Here is a 27,159-nt window from a genome sequence, read left to right as displayed (position 1 = left end):
GGTAGAAGTACAGTTTAAATTCTGTAAAATCACTCAGGGATGAAAATAGTTGCAGTATCAATAGCCACACGTAGAAATTGCCTGGCACATCTTTCAAACTTCTGTGATTGAAACTGTACACTTATCATTGACTTTAAAATTTTCATACGATGATTTCCTCAGCAAAGCTAGCATTTTCTGTTGTTGTGAGTGGTAACAGTGGTATGACCTTGGGCTGCCACAGCTAAGTGCCTTACATGCTATGCCAGTGTAGTACTACAGCCAGAACACTGCTCTGACACATTAAGTCATCTGCCTCATCTGGCAGCTATATAATGCTACACTCAAGCCAGCTATTATAACCAAATATGAGGGCGGATCAGTAATTGACAGAGAAGCCTTGAAAGTGTTGCAAGAAATAGCGTATTCCTGCTAGTCATTTCTCTAGAGTTATTACTGCTCAATTGGGATGTAAAATAAGCTCCCGTCACTCATAGACACTAAAAAGTGCACAGGTGTCTGGAGGACGGGAGGCACAGACGCTGGATGCGTAACCAAATCCTGAGCAGAGTTCCCTTCTAGCTGCTTTGAAGCTTTGCTGCTCTCGCTTCTCATCCTAAACCTTTCTCCCTTCAGGTAGTCCAGCCCTCTACGCATCTTCCCATGTGTGGTTCAAGGCAAAGCTGTCAATCTGGAAGAGACGTACTTACTCTCCAAGTGTTTCTTGTAATGAATCAAAGAACAAAGACTTGTCCTACCAGATATGTACAAATCAGGATTTCAACCCTGCTCTCCTGTAGCGTGGCCAACAACCACAAGAAAGCTTATACTTTAATCTCAGTTCAATCAGTGGATTTTTGAAGATGAAGGAGAGTGTTACTTGGATATATATAAAAAGTTTATTTTGTGCCAAGCATGCAGTGAGTAGAAATGGACAAGTTTAAGCTAGCTAGTGAAAAATTAAAAGAAAGCCACCATCACCACCCCACCCTGATCTTTTTAAAGTTGCTGCCTATATTTATTTTTTTTTTGGTTGATCAGAGCAAAGCTATAATTAGAACTATAACAAGCCAATAATTTCTAAATGCTCATACAAAGACTGGTTAAAATAAAGTGATGTTACTCACTGACAAATTAATCCCCCTACACTAAAATCTGCACAAATAGTGTTTTAAAACAAAACAATTTACTTTGCCAACTTCTGATTCAAAGAGCTAGAGGATACAACTTCTCAGCATTTGTAATGTGCGCAACTGTTCTGTATAATGGAAAGAAAACACGACCTAATGGCTGACAGGTAGGACCAGGGTGAGGAGATGATTCTCATGTTATTGCTGGCATTGCCACTGACTGATCAGTCAGTCTTTGGGCCTTTGCCCCTGTTCTTCCAGCTGCAATAAGAGAGGTGTGCTTCACCTACTGCCTCTCTTAGCAGCACATTGCTCCACAAACACCAGTGGTATATTTTCATCCTGCTTATAGGTCAAATTTATCCTTCCTAGCCTTAAATTTGATAGGCTACTTTGAGTCAAGGTAAGACTCTTGTAAAATCCACCCCCCCCCCAACTAAGTATTCTACCTATACATTACAGACACAAGTATAGTTTCTTAAAAATATTCTTCTTTACCATCCTTCCCACCTGCTGCAGCTTTTTGCATCTCATTTCATAGTAGATTTAGGCAGGAGTTACATACGTTTCCCAGTCTCTGACTGCCAGTCGTTATTTGAGTCACATACAGATGGGGTTGTTCTCTATCAAAAAGACAACCAATGCTGATGTCTCACCCATACGAAATGATTCCTACACTTCTCTAGCTCCCCAAAAACCTCAATCACATTAGCATTTGAAGTGGTGCAACTTGACTAAACCTTTTTCCAAACTTCAGGCCAAAAGAGCTGTTGAAATACAGCTGCACAATATCTTCCAGTATTGCAGACAATGCCTGAGGCCAGCCGGACAGATTTAGAGCCGGGCTACAGAGCTTCAAAGGGAAGTCTGCCAGGTGGAGAGAAGACAGGACTAGTCTACTTGACAACTGAACTGAAACAGCAGGGGAGCAGCCCTAAGAGGGATGGAGGAGGAAGGGGCACGCAAAGAACAGGAAGAGAATCAGAAGGGTAGGACAGGAGGGCCAAAGCTAACGTATATATGAAAAGGAATATATACTTCACAAAAGTGACTCAGAGCAGAAAATGAATAATGAATAAAATACAACCCCAAAACAAATCTCAGAGCAACTAGAGGGAAAAAAACGCCCTAGAAACAGCATCTCTAACAGGCAGAGGAACTAGTGCCTGTGAATCTTACTCAAAGCCTGGGAAGGACATAGCTAACAAGAACTACATCAATAAAGGAAAGTATACAAATAAAGGTAGTGAAAGCAAGTTTAGAAAAGGCTTTTAAAACATGCTCAGTTTGTAAAAGTTTTCTCAAGGCAAAATAAATGTAGTCGTTCCTTCCATTCCAGGCAGCTCTGCTTCTTCATCTCAGCTGCTTTTTCTATCCCTGTTTCTGTTGTCTTCTCCTCCTCTCCTAAAAATTCAGTAGGGTTAAGCATCAGACAAAAACTACAGCCCTGGTTTCTCCTTGTGGCAGGCGATACAGTGGCAGCTTCAGAAGGCTTTCTTACTTCCAAGAATGTGTAGCTTGGAAGCCCCATCCTGCTGGGGCAAAAAGCAAATCCTTTCTTCCCCTCTGGAGGGCTCACAGTGACAGCTAGAGTTTCTCAGCACCCTACCCAGCAAAAGGCCGCTTTCTTTGAGGAATGGGACAAGCCCAGGAGGCTCTTTTCCTTCCTAATTTGGATTCCCAGCCTTCCTAGTAGGGGTTGTACCTTCAGAGAGGAGTTTAGCATTTCAGTCTCTGCAGATGCAGGCTGACATCGTTGTGTTAGTTGTCCAGAAACTGAAGTGTAATAGGTACAGGGAGAAGGCTGAGTGAAGGGAGTCCAGCGTAGCTGCCCGATTCTTGCACGTAAGGCCCCAGACTGACTGCATCCATATTGAGCTGCTGGTCTGTGCCCCAACACACACAGTGAAGAAGCTGAGCGTCAGTACCATGCCCCATCTCTGTAACCTGGCATCTAAGCCCTTCCCACCCATGAACCAGGGCACTCCTGTATGCTCAATAGCTAAATTACTGCCCATGCCTTCGCTTAAGGCATGGGGACCTGGAAAATTAAAATGAAGCAGCTGGGTAGAGAGAAGCAAACATCTAGAAAGAACAGAATCTGTAATCTTATTTTAGGCTGGCAAATTCCCTTCCAGCCACAGGGAGGTCTCCTTCTATTTCCCCCCCCATCACGCTCAGTGCATTCCACTTGTTTCCCCATGTAAGAACCCCCCCAAAGCAGTCTTCTCTTCTTGCTCTGCCCTTGACATGCTTGACACACGTACCTTTGCTTGAAGCTGAAGCGCCAGGAGCAATTATAATGATTTGCACTATCCAGTCACATTATTGATGAAATCGTGAAGCTAGCAATATAAAGTCCTTAGCTAGAGCAGAGAAACTCTGTCAATAGCACCATTTGGGTGCACACTTGTTGTCTCTAGAAGGCTTCATCATTAAGTGCACTCAAGCTTACAAACCAAGAGGTGTTCTGCAAATATCAGAGTCACAAGGAATCTAAGAATTCAAACTCTTCTGCCTCCTTTGCTAGTATCACCACAAGGGCTAAGATACTGGAAGCAGAAACTGGACACAGAAAAATCTGTGTTCAGCTGGCCACATCATCTTCAAAGCTCTAGAAAGGGAAGGATGAGAGGGCATCAAACAGGTACAAACACACCCAAGCCCTAACAGTGGTTTCTGTTGCTGAATTTCCTCTCAACTCTTCCACAGCTATACTGGTCTGGGAATCCTAAAAAAGGAGACAGTAACACTTTCATTTGACTACTCTTCTGATCGCCATTGTGCTTCTAATCTACAGCAAGCTGAGGCTCTTCTCTGTCCTCCAAACATTCCCATTAACCAGCTCTCCCATATCAGACGCAATGCTTACCCGGCTTTTCCTTTACAGCCAATTCATTCTGACAGGAGCAGCCTCTGCTCTGCCATCCCTGCCTGCTCTCCTGCAAATCATTCACTTTTGACTCTATACCAGTTCCCTCTGACAGGATCAAGTCCGTGCTCACAGCACATCCCAGCTCCCATGCTTGCTGCAGGCTCCATGGCTTGGTTGTCCATGATCAGAGACTGGCATGAAGCAGAGGAGTAAGATAAGACACAAGCCCTTTGGCATGAACGAACCATCACTCCCCAGGACAGATCCCTGCCTGCTCCGTGTTATCCATCTGGCCAATGCTTGGGAAATCTGAGATGAAAGCAAAAACTTATCATACTTCAACTCTCACCACATCTCTGATTCTCTTTGTTGTTACACAGAAAAGAATGGTGAGAATTCCCCCTCCTGCCACTTGTTTGCAACCCTTTTACATGCTTTATTTGCAGTCCAGTCCTTATTTCTTGTTTTTACCATCTACTTTTATTACAGTTTTGTAGCATCTAGATTCCTGCTGTGATACGCTTCAGTTTTATTCCTGCCTTTTTCTCTGGGGAAGAGGGGGAGAGAGAAAGATGAAAAGGTAAAATTAATTTGTTTCTTTGATAAGGCAATTAAGAAGCATGTTGGTCCCTCCAAGCATTTCAATAGCTTATCCCCTTTTCTAATATTTCTGAGAGGGGAACGAAAGCTGAATGCTCGAAACTGCCAGCACATCCACATCCTCTTCTTTGAAAATTGAAAACTGAGACTAATTATAATGGCTCGCACAGTCCCAATTATGTTGCTGATCTAATCAGCTACCATCAGGAGAAGCGCTGAATAAATCTGCACAATAGCTGGGACACAGAGTCGATTTCTCCCTGGCCCAGCACATTTAAAGCATGCTTATCAGCTACATGACATTCCAAAAAAAAAAAAAAAAAAAAAAAAGATGCTGGCTGCAAAAAGTTTTTTGAACCTTCCCCTCCCATTTCTCTACCCACATCCCAAAGGAAAAAGCCTTTAATTTACAAAGAATTTTCTTTTTTTTTTTTTTTATCCTGGTCCGGGCACACCCTCTTGAAATAAAGCAAACATAAGCACTCGGGTTTCATTAGTTAGTGATTAAATGCGTTATGAGACAGAAAATTGGCAGAGAAAGTAAGGCTGGTTTGTTCGTGTTGGTCTTACTGTTGGCTCTTTGTGCACACTCTGAGTGGCAGGCCTCTGTAAACTGAGCTCAACACTTGTGGGGTCCTTCTTCAACTCCACCGGGGGCCTGTCCCCTCTGGCTACTCCGTCAAATTTAAGAGATCTGCTTGGCGAAGGAGTAAATATTACTGTTGTACACTCTTTATCCTTCTCTTCCATGCCGTTGAAATTTTCTCCATTCATGCTGACTTTTCCATCTACCTGCAGAATACAGTTAAATAAATATGCTGAGACAATTAGCATTGAAAGGAATTTAGGAAATTAGGACTTCAACATGATATGACAATTGTTAACACAGCCTGTGCCATTAGTGAAGGACAGAGCCAAGCACACATTTCATTCCATCGGCCACAACAGAAGAAAACTCTATTCCAGGGGTGTCAAACAAAATACAGGCAGAAGGTAATAATTTTTCTGGATTCCCTGGTTTCCCACATTTTGTTTTCCCAGTAACATACAGACACCCTTTGTATGCACCACAGATCAATGGATTTTAAAAGAACAACAAAGATTTAGGTTAGATTTAGACCAAAACTGCTGGGTTTTGCATTGCCTCATGCAAGAGGCAAGCAGGTTCTCCAGGACTAATTACGCTGATGAACTGAACTGCTATGTACCCTGATGACCTCACCACAGTGTTAGTAGACTGTGCTTTCTGAAGCACTGACATGTCAACTTTGAAGGGTCAGGAGAAGCAGAGTTCACCCACTTGTTTCTTTACTGTTCATAACAGGGAAGCAAGGAACCAACAAATAAAACTGGGCATTCCATCTTCTCCACGAGGCAATAAAATAAATAGCTGCTTTCCCAGAAAATGATTTTATGCAGTCTCCATGAAAAAGAGAGCACAGAAATAGTTTAACTACTTTGTTCTCAGGGTCAAGCTAGCTCCTTAGTGGGCATATATTCCCACTGAGGAACCCTTAAGCAAGGAATAAAATACAAAATAAGCTCTAGCTTCTTCCTCTGCACTGATACAGCTTCTTCTCAGGACTTTAATACTTCATAATTATGTTCTGAATGGAGGTGGCATGTAAAGACTTCCTTCAGTTTGGAGGGCTGTCTGCAGAAGCCATGGTATACACGAAAAAAGTCTTGCTACAAGGAACTCACAGGCCATTCACTGTAAGAGGGCCCAGCTGGAGAGAGACCAGGAGAGGACCAGGTATCAGTAACACCGTATTGCTCCTGCCTAGCTACAACACAGATGTTTATAGGCTTGTCAGTAGGGGTGAGTTTTAAATAGATTCGAAGGAGGGCTTGGCTACTTTGTGCACAGAGATCCTTCCTTGCAAAACGGTCACCATGGGAGACAATGCAAAGGTGAGGGAGTAAATACGGACAGACTCTTCTCTGCTAATCATTGGACTTTGGGGGGAATAATGGCATCGATCAGTGATTTCTTAGAGAAGCTATCTGGGATATATATGGTGATTAGTATTTCGGGTTTCTCCACAGGTACTGCATAAACAAAAGACACATGTAAAAACAAGCTCAGAGGTAAGCCATTCCATGGGAACTTTTCATTTACTTCACCGTTACTGAAAATGGATGCGACAAGTGTCAAAACTGCTTTATCGAACTGAAACACAGCTTAAGAAAACAAAGTTCTTCCCATTTCATCCTCCCTGCCCCGCTCCTTATTTCACCATTTACTTATCTTCAGTACTTTACTTCTTGAGTAAACAGCTTGGATACCTCAAGAGCAGCACTCCAACTTAGTATATGCCATCAGTGCTAAGCTGAGGGCAAACTCCTCCTGTTGACTTCTTGTATACATGCATCCAGAGGTCTGTTCTCTATCTGAGGGTGATTAACTAAGGGGACATCTCCGAGGCACTGGGCATCCTCAGCCCTGACAGATGTGCAGGGAGGTGAAGGCAGTTAGCACCTCACGCAGTCAGCCCCCAGGCGGAGGAGAAACAGCCCAGCTCCACAAGCAGTTTCACCCTTTCTGACTGCTTTTCAAATGAAAAGGTTCCCTCCCTTTCCTCACTGCCATCATCCACTCAACACAGTACCACTCCTAGGGTTTATTTCCAAACGCAAGTGTGAGCAAATACTGAGCCCCACGTCTTCTGGGACTCTGTGCTGGATTACCTACTACAGAGGCAGGTCATGAAAGATCTCAGAAATAAAAAAGCCAGGAAAACACTGGCAGGCTGCACCATCCATTTTAGTGTCTCTGTTTAGACTAAGACATTTCTCTATTTATATTAAGGAGAAAAACCAAATGTTTGAATGATCAGGACAGATGCCCTGGCTGCAGAGTTAAACAAACATACTCCTTTCCTTCTGATCTGGAGCAAGTCAACACACTGTCACCAGAACCGAGAATCATTGACAGACTGGTGTTTCAAGGGAAAATAACGCTACAGCTATATGTGCTAGGGAATGAGCCTTACTGAGACAAATCACATTCTTCCACATCACGCAAAGAAGATCTAGACAGACTTTTAGTGGTGGTAAGTGGGGGGTAGAAGCATCCATAGGTTAGTTTTTCCCTGCACATGTGAACTATATATGCATTAACGTGAAGGTGATACACACACACATCTTGGTCCTCTGAGGAAGAAAGTGGCATGGATCAGGAAAAAAACAAAGATCCATGATTCGCTGATGTCTAAAATGTAAACGCTAGGGGAACACCAACTGAGATATAGGAGAAATAGGAATTACCAGTTTCACATTTCAACTAGGAAACATGGTGGGTGGGTTTCCACAAGAGCTGGGACAGACTTCAGGAAATTACAGACATCACAACATACTTTTTCACTACCTATACAAAGCTGACTTACTTTTTGAAAGTAAACAACCTGAATATACATGGTAGCAATGCTACTGGGACGTTAGCAGGGCTGCAGGGACCCCTGCATGCCACTAGCAAAGTAGCAGATAGCAATGGCAGACACAAGGGGGACCTAAACTCTACAGGCTGGGGGCACCCATGCCAGCAGGCTTCACACTGCTTACAACAAGGCTACAGTGAGACTTGAGGAAGCTCCAGTTTTGGTACAGGCACTGTGAGAAGCAGATTTTTTCTTGACTTATTCTGGCCTGTTCTCGCTAACACATCCCAGTTCTTTGCTTTCTCCATCGTTTCAGTATCTTACTCCTGTTCTCCACACCCACCCAGTCCAAAGATACACTCCTCAGGTTTTATATCCCAGTTTCAGTCTCTTCTCCTAGCCCCTTCCCCCAAAAATCTCAAAGCTGCCTCCTTATTCCAGGCAGCCCTGCTTTCATCCAACCTCTCTTACTTGTTTTATTCCCATAATCTTTGTGCAGCTCTTGCAACCCAACGCAGTCACCCCCCCTCTCTCACCAGCAATCCCCAGTTACACTGCTGCCCCAGTACCAATCTGTTCCCCTAAACCTGCACGGACAGCCTATATCCCCTCTTTACATCAGCGAAGCAGCTTTCCCCATTCATCCCTGCTGAGAAGCATGTTTAGGACAGAGAGTATCTTTGGGCAAGCTGGCTCTTGACTCTGAAGGAGTAGAGACTCTCCACACAGAATACATGCACACTGCAGAGTTTCAGAGGCTTTCATGATATGGCTTTACAGGACAGGCTTGTTTGGGTATGGCAAAAATCAGACCCCGACACAAAAGCCAGTTCAGGTCTTGCTCCGAAAGTCAGGGCCTCCATGCTCCCTGCCCCTTCCCTTTTGTTTAAAAACAAAAAACCATGACAACATACTCTTTCCTAACCTCTTTCTCAGAAAACGCCTTGCTTTTTTGTTAGAGGTCCCCCTTTCCCTGTCTTTCCCCAGACAAATTTAGCCTGATGAAAAATGACCAGCACAAATATTCCCATCTGAACAGGTCAAGTTTCTAAGAAGGCTGGTAACCAAGAAGAGACCACTAGCCCGGGCAGCACAGAGCATGAAGCTGAGTTTTCTAATATCAGAATGCTGCAATCATTTTCTACTTAATTGCAAACATTTACATGTTTGGATGATTTAGTCAGGATCTCTTTGCCTCCTGATTGACTTTGGGGAGTGCAACGTATCCTACCTTAAAGTTCTTTAAAACTTCCTGGGTGTTTTTGGGTTGTGAGTAAGGCTTGGGTGTCAGCATAGGCACAGCCTTGGAGACAACGCTTTTGCTGGGAGATGTGCGGCCCGTCGAACCACTGGGCTCTAGTTCAGTGGTGGGAACAATGGTTGCTTCAATGGTGGCAGTGAATTTTGGAGCAGGCAGCGACTGTTGCCTTAAATATCTCAAAGGATTTGGGTCTTTCAGTGGGGAATTTGGCTCCACTGAATGGCTTCTTTCCAGAATTTTTGGCATCTGCAAACGCTCAAGAACAGCTTCACTGATAGTGAATCTTTCGATGTACTGCTGGAGGATGCTCTCAGCCTCCTCCTGTGACTTTGCATTCTTGTATGCCTCATGAAGCTCCCGCTCTCTTCTCTCTCTGCAAGGGAGACAACACAAGAGAGACCATCGCATTAAAATTAATGCTGAAAATCACTCCTACCTCCTCTGCTCCATCAACAACCTTCCCTCTCCCTCATCCCAGGCCTGCAGGCACGGCTGCCCACAGTTACCTATCACCTCTGGAACCTATCACCTCTGGAGCACACAGCATTTTCAGACATGCCACTGTACTTCAGTAAAACAACGTACTTCTCTTCCACAATTTCTCGGTAGGTTTTGATGCTTTTTCTGCGCTCATTTGTCCCGTCTCCAGACAATAACCTTTCCATTTTCTTTCTCTCAGCTTCTTTTTTTATTAAATCCTGTGAAGCGCTCCTTCGACGACTCTTCCACCGAGCCAGGTCCTGTGAGAAAAGGAAGGCACCTGAATGCATAGTTGCAAATAGGTAAAAACTGGCCACAGAAACGAATGAATCCAGCCAGCCACTTTGCAACGCTTGTTCCTGGCTGTGGACCAGGCTCCCATTGCCTGCGGCAGTGATGTTTATTTTAAAGAAAAAAGGAGATTATACCCTAAAATGCAGATGTTGCCTGACTGATTTTTCTCCTAACAGCAGGAGCCAGTAAGGATTTCATAGCTCCACTGGTGTATTTTCTTTTTAGCTTTGTAGCATTGTAGAAGCATGCTAGGTAGTAACACCAGGAAATTTGGCCTAAAAGGACCAGTCAGGGCATTCATTTTCATTATGGCCAGCATTATGGACAAAACCCAATTCCCCAGGAAGATGAAGTAGAAAAATTATGTTTGGTGAAGAATTTTAATAATCAGATGCTTCGGAAGCAGGAGTTCATTGGAGGAAGGGACGTTGTTTCACCATGAACTACAGCTGCACTGACAGTCTGCCTTGGAGAGCTGATAGTCCCATATTTTACCCATGCTATCAGCCAACTACGTGCAAGCATGGTTGATCCAGGCTTTTGGTTTTTTAACAGAAAAATCCCGTGCAGCATCCAAACTTAAATCCTTCCTCATGGGCACCCTCCAATATTTCGGACCCAGATCTGAGCAACTCAGATTAGAGACTAAAGTGGCTCACACCTGGTTGGTGTGGAGACATGACAGAGCAAAAAGCCTATGGTTTGTATCCAGCTACATAGATATGTCCTTGTTGAAGTAATGATCTTACTCCTTCTGGAATCTGCCTGCCCAAAATTGTCCAGAAGATCCACTGATGCTGGTTCTTTACCTTTCTTGCAAAACCAGCCTGACACTAAACCAGAGAGTCACAGGAGATACCTGTTACAGGCACCTATCTTGCATCCTGCTTAGGTTACGAATTCACAAGTCCTAGAGGGTACAGAGACAAGATCTTTTTCACTGTAGAAGTATTACAGTAAAGAAATTCCTAAGCTGTAATATTTCTTTGCAGCCAACTAGTAAAGGAACAAAATTTTACATGTAAAAAATAACCTCTACAGAACTTCTGCGAAGAAAAATAACTTCCTAGGAAACTGTAGGGGCACATTTGTCATTAACTTTACAACATCAGGAGATTAGTATACAGATTATATTTCATGCACTCTAACAAATTCTGGTTTTAATAAAAAACAGAGATTCTGCACACACACTCAATTCAAAGGCTATTTCATTAATTACATGGTTTTCCAAATATTTTAATTGCATTTTTATTGGTAAACAGCAGAAGGTACTGCAAGCATAACTTATTTTATTAAAACCAGGAACAAACCTTGTCACTTTTAATTTAGCTTAAAACCACAAATTATTGACGTTACACTCAAGGGAATGCTCATTAAAGTATTTCTTCACATGACCTACATATATCAGTCTATAATCCCCTTCTTGAAACATAGGCCTTTCATTTTCCTCAGTTACTAATTATTCTCATTGAAGTACCAAAGCATTTCTTTATTCAGCTACTCCCACTATTGCCTATTGTTTCGAAATTAGTTTTTCATTAGCAAATTTCATAACATAAGCCCTCCTCCTCTTTTTGTAATTAAAAACCAGACATGTTTATCTTTTCCAGCTCTGATGCTTTAGAATAACAATAAGAAAAAAAAAAGCCATGAAACTGTTAATTGTTGGCAAATTTACAGCATGGGCATATTAAAAAATATCCGACCATGAATGCAGTGTCGTCTCCATAAAGCCTTTTGAATGCCAAGAACATTCCAGTACGGGCATTTTTAGTGGCTCTTCAGAACTTTTAGTTTAGTGTAGAAGGTGCTGAGGGCCTGGAAAACTTATGCACTTTAGCTCAGAGGATTTTCCATTCAACAGCAGAGAGTTCTCAAACCTCTTGAATGCCTTTGGACTCATTCTTATCTCTGCTGGGAAATTATGGCTTCCCACACATACAGACCTCTCAGCTGAAATCCTTCATTGTTCTACTACAAAAAGTTATTTCTTAGTTGTATATACTGTTCTTTTTTTGACTTTTCCTTGAATTTTCTACCAAAAACCTCTCTGAGATGTTTCACAGTAGCTGTCCTTATAATGGGAAATTACTGTTCCAGCTGCTTGAAGAGGTCTGTGGGTTTTTTTAAATTAAAAAAAAAAAAAAAAAAAGCGCCCCAAGTTCCTCATTTAAATCAGTCTTTGGGACTGAACAGGATTGATACTGAAGCTCCTGATACTAACTTACCTGCAGATCACGCTTTTCTGTCCTTACAAATTTGCTGAAGATAATGCCAAATTCTAGGACAGCTTAAAAAAAACATTGAAGAAAGAGGGTTTGGAAAGGACTTGTAACCCAAGCAGGGCGTAGCTAACTTGAAAGGTAATGTGTTTGCTTGGACAAGATGGAAAACATTAGCATTTTCTGTATCTATGCAAATTTATTAAAGCCAAGTCCAACTTATTTATTCACTGTCCTGCTTAGTCTTTTATTTTGTCACTTTGGGCATTTACTAATTATAAAAGTTAGAGAAATCTGCAGTTAGAAGCTGTTCTGCTTCCATTTTTACCTGATCACAGTTTAATTACACTTTTTTTAAAAAGCAAAATATACGGTGCACAAGCAAAGGCACCAGAAGACCTTGTATTTCGTAATTTACATCAAATTATGAACTTCTATGCTTTTAGCAACAATCCATTGGGGAAAAAAAAAAAGGGAAAAAAGCTCTTGATTATTTTAGTGCTAGAGAACAACCGTATATTTAGCAGGTTGCACTTTTTTGCCTAGCTAGCTGGCCTTAAGGCCAGCACTGCAGACAATGTTGCATACTCACATCTTGCCATCTGGTCTCATCCTCTTTCAGCTGGTTGTGTACATTCTGCAGTTTCTCATGGCGAGCTTTGCTATGAGGCTGAGTCACAGCTTCTTCTTCACATCTCATGTCAAACATGCTCATACTCCTAAACAAGGGGGAAATAAGAATTAGTGCAGCGTTATTTAGAGGCTTATACTCCTTCAGCTTGTTAGAGCTAAAGCCACATGAGGGTGCTACAGCAGAATCAGACACCTGCACCGTTAGGAAGCTCTCAAAAGCAGCAGTCCCCTAGAAGGACCAGTTAGCATCCCTATGGCTTCCACACAGTACTTCAGGCATTATACTCCTCAACTTTCTCTTGTTTTTATTAGTTGACTACAACTTTGCCTCCCACTAAGAAGCATTACTAACATGACGCCTCCATCAATAGCTCTTATTAAAATAATTCAATTCAGAGCAGAGTTCAGAACATTTTACTTTCTGAACATTTGTTTCCCAGTGAGTTTTCAAGACCCCTCCAATTAACACCGCAGACAGAAGTTTCCATTCCAGTGTAAAACAAGAGAGGCTTGAGAAGTATATTAGGGGCAGCATGGCTGGCTAAATGCTATTGCTACAAAACCAGGGACAGCCTGCCCAGAGAAGTACACACAGCGCTAACAGCACGGTACTTCCTCCTCTCCCCTCCCTGCCTCGAAGAAACTCAATGCTATCAGCACCAGCTTATTAATACAGCTAACCTAACAAGGAAAAGCTGACATTCAGGACAAAAGAGTTTCTTTCTACACACTCTATTTCTGTCCCTGACCTTTGGAGAGTTAAAGGAAAAAAAGGTCATGGTTTGATATTATACATCCATTCATATTATATAAAGAACTTCACACGAAGATAACATACACACTACTGCCCCCCCTACTACCTATTATTAGTAAAACATGACCTCAGTTGTGCCATTAAAAGAAAAAAAAAAGCGCCATGCAGTTGCACATGAAGTGATTTCACAGCAGTCTTCAAATGATCCTCTGTAGCTTTAGGTGAGCCAACAAGCCAACTAGCAGGAGAAGCACCCAGTGAAGATAAAATCGTAGGCAACTGTGTCCACAAAAATCAAAGTGAATAGACACGGAAAGCTGTGCATATATATATTTAGCCAACATTTGTGTTCAGGCAAGCAAAGATGGGAATGAACCACTCTCAAGGGAAAACTGAAAGGTCTGGACAGTGGATGGGAAAGGACATGCACAGATCCCATCCTGTTAGTGGGTATTTACTCAGAAATGAAGGACAGAATACACATCCTATTGCCTTTAAGCATGAACAGTGAGGTTAGCATACTACCGTGCTTCACCCCTTAAACAGCATGAGTGCTGAGGGGTACACTAATTTGGGTTTCTTTGTGGGTAGTTTAAGGGTTGTGTTGCTCAAGATGGACTGGAGCACTCCTAAATAACAGAACCTAAAGAGATGGCAAGTTTTGTTGTGTCTAAAACTAAAGGCATACCACCTACTAAGGAATATTTCAGTATCAGTCATATTTTGCGGACTGGTGAGGTGGGGCAGGAGATGCTTAATTTGTAAATAAAGTCACCCTTAAAGGGTTTATTCCAGTTTAAGAGCTTTTGAAACTCACACTAAGAAAAGCCTTTAGCGTTAAGTATTTTCCACCTTATGCCTACTGGGTCAAGCTGGTTGCTTAGCTCCTTTCTTGTACCCTTCCCTCATGTCAGAGAATTTTTCATTCACATACAGTAGAAGAAAACAGAGGACCTGAAATGGTGGTAACTGGTTCTAGTAGAGTGCACGAGTACTCACCCTCTGCCATTTGGGATGGGAAAATAAAAATACTTTCTACCAATAGTCCCCTGATGTCCTAAGGAAAGGCTAGTATTTATTCCCTGTGTTCACTCAGGTCTCTCAGGGCGCACAGACAGCAAAACCAAAGGTTTTACGGCTATTAACAATGCAATAAAAAAAGTACTCTGGAAAAGGCTTCAGCCTAGGCCAGGAATCAAACTATACACTACAACCCCACATGCACCTTCTACTCTAGTTGTCACCTCCTGCTGCTGGGCATTCATTGCCATGGATAAGCAATCAGGTAGGTTCAAACATCAACTCTGCAGCAACATGTTATTGCACACATGTATCTTCCTAAGAAAGCAATCTGAAGGAGTCACATCTCACAGCATTGTGCTCTGCTCTGACCAACACGTAGTAACCATTAAGGAGAACCACCTACTTTCCTGAACACATGGACAAGGCCAACTGAAAGGTCTACATTGACTTTTCTGCCTGACAAGTTCATCCTTAGAAAAGAATTAAAGAGGCCAAAACTCTGAGCTTCTGCCAAAAGACACTTTCACTATGAGTCCCACATCATTTCGTCCTATTTCTTTCTTATATAAACTACAAATGGCTCCAGCTCATCACTAACACCTGCATGAACAGGGAATAGATCTAGTTCTTCCTTCAACCATGTGCTGGGCCAGCAGGCACACAGCATGCAAGCAGACAGAAAAGACATAACTGTACTGCATTCATGAATTTTCTGCCATTAGCAAAGCTCTGGGGATTGTATCCAAACTCTGCCTGGAAGCAAGAGGCCTTTCTGCTGACCAGTGTGCCAGACCTGCCATTCTAACAAAGATCTAGGAAAAACTACTGTGCAGACCAACACTGTATTTTGGGGGGCTAGATCTTTGGGATGATGTGATTTTTAAGTTATGCTACTTTATTCTTGCAAATTACAGTTGTTCTTGTCAGTGATGTCATGCAGCAATTCTTTTTTTTTTTTTTTTTAAACAGGGCTGAACAAGTGTTGGATTAAAAAAAGTACTAAAGGACTTGAGTGTTCAGACTATTTCATTTAAAAGTGAGAAATAAGGTAAAAAACTTCTTTTTATGAGAATGTGTTAAAAATTCTTATGCGAGGCATTTATTATGCAGCTACATTATCATTTTACAGGCATACCAAGACTTAAGAAACTCCAACAAAACATAAAAAGCAACAGGCTGGCTGGCTAAAGAATCACACTCTAGTAAACAAATAGTCAAAAATCTCAGCTCACTATAATTTGCTTGACAAGCTTAAAGTATAAAGCATAAGCCTAAACTCACACTGGACTGTCATGCTACCACCAGAATTCAGCCCTACCTCTTCAGGAGATGGAAATGGTGCTGATCAGCAGCAAAACACTAAGTATTGCCTCTTCTGGACCCCGAGACAGACCAGGGCTGATGGCAATACCCAGCGTTCCCTAACCAGTGAAGGGAACTTTGTCAATCTAATAAAGGAGTTTCTAGTTTTGCTGCTGGAATAAAGAGCACCTAGTCTAAGACTGAATTCAAGATACAGAGTTTTCAAAGGAGACTTCACAAACATTTTGGAAGCATTTTAAATGTCAGTTCAATTTATTTTTCCTACTTGAGAGCCATATTTTATTAGATTCTTCCTAAGTGCTTCGTCTTCAGAAGGCAAAACACAATCTCACATTTATAAGAACTTAAAAGACAGTTCAGGAAAATAGTTGCTCTGTAAGCTGTGGCACATCTGGAAAGGATGACAATGAGGCTTGAACATTTATTGTTTTGCCTTTTAAAATAAAATCAGAATCAACGTGGAGTAAACAATATGGTTTATTCATCTTTGCTACTCTCACTTTATACAACCAAACCCATTGCAATGCCTCTTTGAAGGCATCTCCATGTATCTTCTCTTATGTTTACCTTTAATACAGACATGCAAAAATGTGGGGAAACAAATGAACAAATCAATCAGATAGGTAGGCTTTCTGAAATGGCAGGCAAGTCCCCATTGTGAAGTATAACACTTCTGTGTTGTTATGCTCTATCTCATCTCTTCGTTTGACTGAACACATTTCTGCTGCTTGAAAATAGTCACGTTTACTCTGTGGTCAGAGGACACAGGCTTTGCTCAGCATAAAGGTATTACAGATCTTGTAAAGAATATTCAGTCCATGATTCTAGCCTTTATTAGAGGAAAGGGTGAAAAATTATATGAGTCTCTGTATATACTTGTTATAAAAAACCCCTCTATGCTGTTTCTATTTTGTGATTTAATCTGTGAGACAGAGAAGGTCATGTGCATTTCTGTGAACAGAAGAAGGATATTAAGGACATTATTATGTGGGTGCTTGCACTTTGCAAGAATAGCTGATACTTTCACAGAGCTTTCTAAGTGACATTGCATACTATTCTGAACTACAGTTTACATGCATACACACACAATTAAAATGTTTGAGTGCAATAAATGTCACAGTCCTACTCCTTCTGTCAAAAGTAAAGCATCAAGGTGAAGAGCTTAAAAAAAAATGAAGTTTAGTACATTATTAAATTAAACCCAACCTAGAAGGGATTCAAGAGGAAGTTTTTAAAAGACAATAAAGGAACAGCTGAAGATGTATCTTCCTGGTAATTATTCTGAAGATCACAATGGATTTTATTTTACTTTGGGATTTTTTTTTCTTCCTGTATAGGTCATACTTCATTTTTTTCCTCAACGCCCAGCCCAGCCCAGATTCAACCCAACCCTCTTTACCTATAGCTGATTAGAGGCAATGGTAATTCAGAAGAAAAACAAAAGAAAAGAAAAGAAAAGAAAAAAAGAGGAAACAATACTTTAAGCAACAGCTGGACATTAGTCTTATGCTCAGTTTTTATGGGCTTTTATATAAAAATTATTTTTAGCTGCAATGTAAGCCATATTGCATTCCATTTTTCAGTGCTTTTCTGAAAAATTTATTTGCTGGAACACTGCAAAATAATGATGAGGCATCAACTGCATTTTAAATTAGTAGAAAGACGGGAAAGCATGCAGTGTAAGTTGTTTAAAATAGAATCTTGTGAACACAGGACAACTTACTCTGCGTCATCAGACACAGCAGTTCTGGGGCCGAATCTACAAGACCAAATATAAAATTAGAGCGTTGATAAATACATTAATTAGTAATTGCAACTGGACCCATACAATTTGGGTAATTGACACTTGAACATCCAACCCGTACTAGTAAAGCTGACCAAAAAAGAATCATACTGTTCAGGGACTATGTATTCAGCAAACAAGACTTACCTAATCATCTGGAGGTCCAACTACTTAAGAACACCACTCATCCCTCCCTGACCCCATACTAATGCCCCCATTATAAAAATCTGCTGAAGTATACCTAAAATGGGTGTAGAAAACAGTTATTGAAAACAGACAATATATTAACATTTACATTAAGTGCCACACATGTGATGAATGGAGACAAAACTTAACATTCCACAGCAGTGCTCAGAATCACCATTACTGAAGCATGGAAGAGACAAATATAGGCAGAAGAAAGTGAGCTACAGGATTTCCTTTCCGTCGTTGTTGTTGTTGGTTTTTTTTTTGGGGGGGGGGGGTGTAGCTGATAAAGGTACTGGTAATACACAAGTCAGTGTCATTCACTAAAGTGACAGTCTTAAACTCATAGAATCATAGAACACTGCAACATTTTCTAAGCATGGAGGAGCAAGATACACATGTCTAAAAAAAGCAGAGTCCAGCTGAACCTCTGCTATTCATAAACCTTTTCTGCAATTCAATATAGATACCGTAATCAAGTATTTCCTTTCAATTAGCTTTCAGTTCAGTATTTCAAGTATTTAGAAAGAAAATGCATTACACAACTATTCTGTTTGTTTCTAAAAAGTGTATTACTAACATACAGTATCTTAGTCTGGACTGAAAGCACACCAGCCAATGCACAATCTGAATTCTGAAGTGTGCACACAGGGGCGTACAAGCTGCGTGATTCACACCACAGAGAGCTCACGTTTGCAGATGCTCATCCTTGGATGACAATGCTTCCGTTTTGTTTTCCTCAGAAACCTCCTGAAGCTTAGACGTTTGACCAAGGTGGACTTCATTAAGGTTACCTTCACCCACTTGGGCAGTACAAACAGCCTCATCTTGTCCTGCAGGAGGGAGGTTGCTTTTTTCCTGCCCTTGCTGCTGTTCTTGCAGTGGTTGTATTACAGGTTTTCCAGAGCTATTAATGCAGACTTGTGGACATTTTTCAGGCCTGAGTGAGCCAAAGGCAGCAGTGCAGACATATATTAACCAACATTTGAAAAATCACATATACATAATGAAAAGCATAACTGCTTTATATTAACCCCCCCCCCAACCCTAATAACTGGTAGGTGACAAGCTAAGTGAGGCAGGTGCACAAAACATCATTTTCATAGAGAGTCAAATGCTTGTACCTCCATTCCTCTAAGTGAGAAACACAAACTGTCCTGAACCCGGCAAAGATTAAAGTATTCAAGTACATATTTTAACTAAGCTATTCAACTTAAGGTCTTCTCAACACCAAGCCACTGTTCAATTCTATGGAAGATGACAGTTTTGCTTCTCCTGCCTGAGCTGTATCCTAGTTTTTCATCTGTGTATGCACAGGCACATGCGCATCCTTCTCCTCATGTATGCTGAGAGGTTGATGAATAAGAACCTTTCCACCCCTGCTTGCATGTGGCTCAACCAGCCAACGATAACACTGTTCAAAGGCTTAAACCACCAACTTCCCCACATAGCCTCACCCATCTGAACAAAAGTGTTTAGAAAGACACCGAGCATTATCAGGAGGGATCTTGGGATCTCTACATATCCCGTTTAGAAGTCACTGGCACCAACTAAGCCATAAACAAGCATCTAACCTACCATATCCAGCACCTGTATTTCTAGCTGGAAACATCTGTAATAATTAGCTCATATTTAACCAGAAACCTCTGCAAATGTAATGCAATCTTGCTATGTATACCCATTTCCACACGCTGTTAGAATTTTGCATCTGGCAGAGCTCTGCTCTGAATTTTTACAGGGCTTTACCAAAAGGGCCAGAAACCCTGCATTACCGCCTTCTGAGGGGGAAGAGTCGGCACAGAATCGACGACAAGCATGGAAGAAACAGCTGCTGGGCCAACAGCAGCTCTTCCAGATCAAGAGGTCTTGACAAACAGCCCACAGGGCCAGCTACAAGGGAGAGAGAGAAGCACAACTTTCTTACCTCATAGTTTTCTTCTCAAGTTCTCTAGCTGTGCCCTGCTTGTTCTGCTGCTTTGAAAATGGCATGGGAAGGAACTGCTTAACACTGGGCCCAGGCTGTTTCAGAAAAGCTCCAGTTCTTCTGGCCAACATGTCATCTCTTTGTGGGTCTGGAAATTTCACTTTGTTTTCTGTTCCACTGCTCTGCAGCTGAGGGATTTCAAGCTCTTCTTGGCTCTCTTCTCGTGTGACAGTACTGCTCAGAGAGACAAGTGATACTGTTCCATGATAACGCTCACTTGTGCAGCCCAAAGGCAAGTGGCTGCTCAGGCAACGTGGGGTACTGTTACTCAAAACACACTTGCAGAGTGATGGACAACTAGGTATCTTTAGCTACAGCGCAGGGAGTGAGAGCAAGAGGAAACTCTGTTGAATGCCACACTTATGTAGGTGATTCATTAGAAGTTGGGGATTGCATAAAAACGTATGTGAGGAATTATTCACTTGGAAGCTGGCACAAAAATCTGGACAAAGCACCATGGATTGCAAAAGTAATCCCCCCAAAAGATGAAAGACTGTTTTCATGCTGAACAGCAATTAACAGCTGAAGTACTTAAATATTATTAAAGAAAACAGACTGGTTTATGTTCATAGGATACATTCTTGTAAGTAATTTCATAAAACAGAACACATGCCATGATGAACGAGTAAAACACATCTTTAAAGGCCGTGTGAAGAATGGAACAATATTGCTGACTGATCCAAGCTAACACCACACACAAACCAGGCATGAAGCTCAGAGGGATCTGCTTCTGTTCTCTGACCTTTCTGCTTCCCATGGAGTCTTCAAATCCTTCTCATGAGCTACTGCCTCCCCTTGCCGCTGCTGCAGCAGATGAGGAGCTACTGAGAGGGGAGGACAACGTATGGGAACGGGGCTAGTGGTACGCCTCTGAAAAGTTCCCATCCTTCTAGCTGTATCATCTCTCTCAACGTCTGGGAGATGCCCATCGCATTCTTCCTTGGTGCTTTCTTGCTGTTCGTTCAAACCGCACGGGGTTTGTTTCTCGGAGACGATGCCAAAAGCTGGGACAGGTGATGGCATTCTCCTGCAAGAGTCATCTGTACCTGACTTGGCTACCTCACTAGCGATGAGATTGAGAGCAGGGGTGAGAGAGACAAAATGTTCTCAGGTCAAATGAAAGGTAAGAAAAGGAGTCCTCCAACTCAGTTTGCAAATGCTTTATAAACACACAGACTTAGCTGAATGAATTGCTTGCTGAATGCATTCATTTAAATTTCTTGCTACAGCCACAGACTAAGCGATTAAAGAAAAGCCAAAGAAATGTAAGCTCTGTTAATATGTTAACTTCCCAGAGCTGTAATTCTTCTCCAGATAAATGCCAGGAACACAGAGCACCAATACACCCTGGTTTCCGCACTACATCTTCAAAAAGAAAGTAAATCCGTTAGGTTTGAAGAAAGCATTTTTTGAGCATCAGTAAGGCCAGCAAGCTGAACGACAAATTCCTAATGTGCTGAAAGCAGGCAGAGCGAAGCTGCTGGAATTCAAGAGGCAAAAAAATCTTGAACAACAGCTCAGACTCTGAGACACCAGTGATTTCACTGCCCATCAGAAATTTTCAGGCAAGCTCTCAGAAGACCTTCGCACTGCGCTGTTTTGCGTAACCCTAAACGTGTTAAGATACTGTGAAGGCGTCAGATGACTTCTGAACAAGGCCGTGCGTGCAAACAGCTCTTAGGTCTATGCTGCAGCCCACCCCCATGCAGATCAGCATCTGTCAAGAACAGGTCTCACTGCCAGCTCAGCAATGCTTCCTAAGCCACACCAAATACCTGGACTCATTCTGTGGCTTAGATACTTCATCGCTGTGTTCAGCAAACCCAAGACTGCCAACGGTGGTTGAAGGAGAGCTTTCAACGCTGGAGTGACTCTCCACACCATCTTCCTTGCTTTCCTCTTCTGTTCCACTCTTGGATGAAGCTCTGCCAATAACAAGCTTGTCCCATTTCTGTTGATCAATCTCAGTTACTGGCCCAAAATGCACAAACTTCTGCTTAGGGCTACCAGCCGTTTTGTTTGCTCTGGCTTTGCGGACAGCAAAATCATCGCTGGCTGCTGCTTTCACTGTGATTTCTCTTGGTGGAAGAGTGTCACTGGGACATTTGACATCTTCTTCACTAGTCAGAACGAGGAATAAAAGAATACCCCCAACATCAGACCCCAGAATAAAGCAAATTAAATGCTCCTAAGGTTTTGAAGGGCTTTTATTTTAAAATTCAAGGACCCAGGTACAAACAGCTGTGGCCTACTGATGCCCAAATGACAGATAAAATCCGAAGATACCGCAAACCTGTTGGGGAAACTCTGGGAGCACATCCATGGAAGCTCTTCCTCAGGGGAAGGAACGTAGCATACGGCCCATTCCACACTCAGTTCTTCACCCTAACAAAGCCACAGTTCCCTTACTTGCTCACGTAGAGCCGGGCCACGTGCTATGTGAGACTGCATGGCACCAGTACACCCACCTTGCCACGGGCATGAGAGCACCAGCAAGGGAAATTCACTTATCCTAAACCAAGGAGACTGAATCTTGATTTTAGTAAATCACCTCAAAGGTAATGGAGAGACTACTAACACCTTTGAGATGAGAGAATGGCTGAGTCTGATAGTTTGTATTAGAGCTAAAATTACATACAGTAACCACATTGATAGAAGAATGCCTGAACAGAGGGCCACCTTTAACTGGAAAATGGCACGCACCTAAACAGGAAGGCTAGGAGTTGTTCTCCTTTCCTACTGGAGTCACAAATCACCTGCATGCTCATCTCCATAGTGAAATAGCTTAGAGTAACTGATTTATACTGGCTCCCTTGGTGGAGGTTTAATTTACAAAAAGAGCACTTCTACACCATACAAGGAGGCTTCTGAAACCCCTGCTGCATTGACAAACAGTGCTGGTGTATTTACTCAGCATGGAAGTACAAAGCCATGTAGATACATTAGCTTGGGTCTCAAAAGCAGTATAGCCACATTAATGCAAACAGATGCTGATCCTCAGGTAATACCCTGAAGGTATAATGCCCCAAGTCCTGAGGATAGCTTGGTTAGCAGCAGCGTAGCACTGCTGAGTTAGTAGTACCACTTGGACCTTTGTGCTGTTCAACTTCAAGCAGCTTCAACGCAGATTGAGCCACAAGACAAGAGGGACCTTTCTGATATGATATTAAGAGTGTCCACCAGGGAAGCGACTGTGAAACTACTGTAGTGCTCTAAATGATGGACACATTTTCATTTCATGATAGATAGCATCCCTGCACTGATTTTGGACTCCTCCTGAAAACTGAAACAGGTAAGGACTGGTTGTCATCAAGGCATTCTTCAAGTTTAAAACCACAAGCACACACAGCAGATTGTGACAAACTAAACATGCTTCCCAGGGTGCCAATCCTGTCCACAGGCAGAAACCGTACCTGGGCTCCCCTGACAGTTTCAATCTTTTCCACGTCTCCAGATCTGCTTTTGTTATAGAGGCATTCACAAAAGTCACATCTTCTCGTAGCTGAGGAAGGGTGCTTTGAGATTTCCGTTGCGCCAAATCATCTCTCTCATTATCAGGCCCTTTCACCTGCTGTTCCTCCTCTGACTCAGTCTTCTCAGTTTGCAGAAGTGGGTTCTCTTTGCTTGTCACTATTTGCCTTGCTGATGCCATGTGCACCCGTCTTCTTCTAATTTAATGCACATTCCAGTTCAGCAAGAAAAGATATTTCAAGGGAGCAATTATAAATCAGTGTCAATAGCAGAGGTTCAGAGCACAAGAAGATAAAACTGAATTTATAAGATTAGTTTTGTATTAATTTTAGGAAGTAAACATGGAATGAATAATCTGAAGTTGAAAGCTCTCATCTACGCTACCCCGCTCATGCACTATTGAGACCACTTCTTCGCATGATGTCTATTCCTAGCTCAAGCAAGAAAAATCTTTAAGTTATTTCTGTATTAAGCATTTCTGCAATAAGCTTTCTCTTAAATAGTTATGAATATCTAACTTTCATGTTATTAGGAAAGTGAATTCAAGTTTTGCTTGCAAACATACTACAGAATTTCTTTGATCTTACAGTCATGTCAATAGCATTAGAATATTAAAATTTAGTTATGTGCTCTTCAGATGCCCTGCCAAACTAGTCATTAGAAAATGTTAATATAATCAAATTACCAGCAGCTGAAAGGCATATTTTGCATTACTGAAAAGAACTACTAAATATTAAGAGAAGTTTTCTGATTGTATCAGTTATTACAGTCAAGGTCCACTGTAATGTGTATATAGTGGTTTTATCTAGGATCACTTCTCATTGCACAAATAAAACAAATACACTTGTTTCCTGAAGAAGATCTGTGCCTAGCAGATACTTGTGTTCAGCAACTTCTTAAAGGTCTGTATCACTGAACTGAAGAAAGATGAGATTTTCCAGGCTGAAACCTCGTAACCCATGCTCCATTTCCAAAAACAATGCTGTATAAGAAACATTAGGACTATGCGCAACACAATTCAGCGTACTACAGTAGGCATATATATTCAGTGCCTTAACTACAGACTTCTGAGTCCATGTTTTATGCAGGGTATTAGAAGTATATTAGATGAAACAAATGCACCAAAAAACGTGCATTGAAAATACTCAGCAAAAGAGCTGAGATGCAAAACATATCTTCCAAGTTTATTCTCCACTACTCATGCTCACGAGCTGTCTCATGAACTTAGGTAACAAAAGTGTCTGTCTTTATGTTATTTACACTCACAGCCAATTTAAGCTCCTGGTCCTGATACTGTAACAAAAAATTACAGTTAGTAATCTACATATCTTTTTTTTTTTTTTCCACTTTATGATAAAGCATTTGCATTTACTTTATCCTCTAAGTTTTTTGTAGCCAAGACAGCTTTAGTCCTACTCAGCAATAAGCCATGTGAAATTAAGCATTATAATAGAAAGAAAAAGACCATGAATGCACACCTTGCATGTTCCTGCTTTTCCATCTGCAATGGCTTTTTAACGTCTTCCAGTTTACCTTTATCTTTACTTGTATAGGGTCCAATTAAAAAGAAGTTGAATGGAACTATTTGTTTAGGTTGATTCATTCTGGCTCTCCGGGTGGCAAAGTCATCCTTTTCTAAATCAGGAACTCTGCTGGCTGCTTCATCTTCTGAACCAGAATCCTTCCCTTGATAATATGTCATGAAGGGGTTGTCCTTGCGAAGGATGATGTCTGGGGTGCTTCTCTTGTCTTCACATGTTGGCTTTTTACTGACACAGAGCAAAATTAAATAAAGCTCTTGATGCACCAGGGGAGGAGAGAGCAGTGGCAGCACTCATCTCCAGGTCATAAAACAAGCACACGTAATCAAATATGCTCCAGGCCACTGTTAGATTGGGCAAAGCCTTGCTATAAATAAAACTTATCATATACAAGTAACAAATCCGCAAGGACTTCACACAGAAAATCAGCATGCTGGATCTTTACTTACTTTAGCTATGGCTAGAAGAACCAGTAAGAACTAGTTTAACATACTAGATGCACTGAATGTAGTACTGTGAATGGCAGTATTAAACTTCTTCAACACTTCAAAGAAAGAGATTTGATGCAAATACCTGATCCCTGGCCAACATTGCTGAATCCTGAAATATCAGATATTTGGCACTTTTTTTTCTTAATGGCTCTATTTTTCTAAGAGACCTGAGTAATCACCGAGGCTGCTTGCCCTAATACTCTTAACCGCTTTTCTTCTCACACACATCCACACTTGATTCTTTCCCTAACTAACCTTCCCTTTCCTCCAGAATAAGCCCTCTATGCCAATGCTGACATACAGTAGCTACAATGATAGTACCAGTATGCCAATGATACTGGCATGCTGGAACACACTGCCATCTGTCTTGGTCAGAAACACAACTGATACCAACACAGCCTTGTTGTTACTGAAGATTATGACAATAAAGACCCTTGACAGCTGGTGCCCAGAAAGATTAAGCTTATTTTAACTTGTAACAGTCAATACTCTTAAGTAAACTGAAAAGACAGATGACAAGAGCTATGAGACTCTCCCGTTTGAAAATCAAATTGTATTTATTGATATTTTAGGAAGTTGGATATCAAGTAGTAGACTGTTCCATGCAGTGCTTTTGTAGGCTGCAGATGTCTTGCATTTCCTCTTTCACATAGCACACCTTGCTATACACAGGGAAAAAGAAGGTATCACAAAGGATTAAACAGACTGACATTAAGAAAGCAAATCTAAACAGCTCAGGGGTTGCTTCGAGTTTCTCTACTATTTTAAAAAACAACGGTGTTATAATTAGCTGGTTTTTAAAACATTTTAAAGCCCTGCAAGCCCACTATACACACCACTTATTTTATGGCCCCAGTTGCCCTTTCAAAGTACTGCTCAACAAAGTTGCAGAGAAAGTTATGGGGAAGCCATAAACCACCCCTGACATGTCAGCCTGACTCAGGCTCGGAGGACAGAGGAGCACTAAGAAACCACCTGCCTTCACCCTGTTACACTGCACTGCACAGGACCCCCCATTAGCAATGTGGAGAGCATGCTCTCACATTAGCCAAAGGCAACTTTTTCCTCTCTGAAGTATCAAGACTTCATTTGAGGCAACAGACAACACTGGCCGAAGGTGCTCCAAAGAGAACTGCTGTCCCTCTCCCTCATGAGCGTCTCTGTTCACAACAGCTTCTGAAACAGCAGGAACAGACAGCTCTGAGCTGCTGTATGCTTTGCATACAACCTCCCTCAGCAAAGGTAGTCCAATCCCTTAGCTTCCACTTAGAACTGTACTCTACAAGAGCCTTCTACTACTCTTTCTTCTGTAAAAGAATATGGTAAGAAGTTTATTAAGTATGTTGATTCTTGTATATAACAAAATCAACAGCCCTACAAGGTCATCTTCAGGTTCAAATTTCACTGCTCAACAGGTAGATTACATCACCCAATTCTAAATCACAGGTTGTCAATACACAAACATAATTGGCCAAAATCCAATTTGCTTTTTAAACCTGCAATACAGTAAGTACAAGATGACCACCAGGGAAAGAGTCTGATTTTCCATTCATGGTTTCCTAAGACATCTTTCCCCCTGCCCCAGTACAAGAATATGAAAACTTTAGAGAAAATATACTGATCTAAAGTAGATACACTGTGCCTAATGTTTTAGGCACAAAGGAAAACAGTTATCTAAAAGTCACATACGCCAGGACTTGCTCTTCCAAATAAGCCAGGGTACATATGATTAACTTAATTTTTTTTAAT

At 41.6% G+C, this 27,159-nt stretch overlaps 1 protein-coding gene across 9 annotated transcripts in view; it reads right to left on the bottom strand.

The window, feature by feature from the left end:
* The window catches only part of LIMCH1 (LIM and calponin homology domains 1), a 181,921-nt gene that overhangs the window by 28,778 nt on the left and 125,984 nt on the right, over positions 1-27,159 (bottom strand). For 8 of the 9 annotated variants that reach the window (XM_030007793.1, XM_030007801.1, XM_030007812.1 and 5 more), the window contains 11 exons: positions 24,857-25,147; positions 23,321-23,575; positions 21,683-22,027; positions 20,650-20,970; positions 19,848-20,081; positions 18,615-18,863; positions 17,678-17,713; positions 12,814-12,940; positions 9,811-9,965; positions 9,196-9,598; positions 5,155-5,376 (listed from right to left, as the gene is read on the bottom strand). In XM_030007793.1, coding sequence (XP_029863653.1) covers positions 5,155-5,376; positions 9,196-9,598; positions 9,811-9,965; positions 12,814-12,940; positions 17,678-17,713; positions 18,615-18,863; positions 19,848-20,081; positions 20,650-20,970; positions 21,683-22,027; positions 23,321-23,575; positions 24,857-25,147 — 2,638 coding nt within the window. The remainder of the gene's footprint in view (positions 1-5,154; positions 5,377-9,195; positions 9,599-9,810; positions 9,966-12,813; positions 12,941-17,677; positions 17,714-18,614; positions 18,864-19,847; positions 20,082-20,649; positions 20,971-21,682; positions 22,028-23,320; positions 23,576-24,856; positions 25,148-27,159) is intronic. The other variant, XM_030007871.1, reaches the window with a different exon arrangement.

The sequence above is a fragment of the Aquila chrysaetos genome, chromosome 1 (genome assembly GCF_900496995.4).
Source record: "Aquila chrysaetos chrysaetos chromosome 1, bAquChr1.4, whole genome shotgun sequence".
Classification (NCBI taxonomy): domain Eukaryota; kingdom Metazoa; phylum Chordata; class Aves; order Accipitriformes; family Accipitridae; genus Aquila; species Aquila chrysaetos.
The sequence above is the reverse complement of the archived record's forward strand: the minus strand, read 5'-3'. Positions and strand labels throughout refer to the sequence as shown.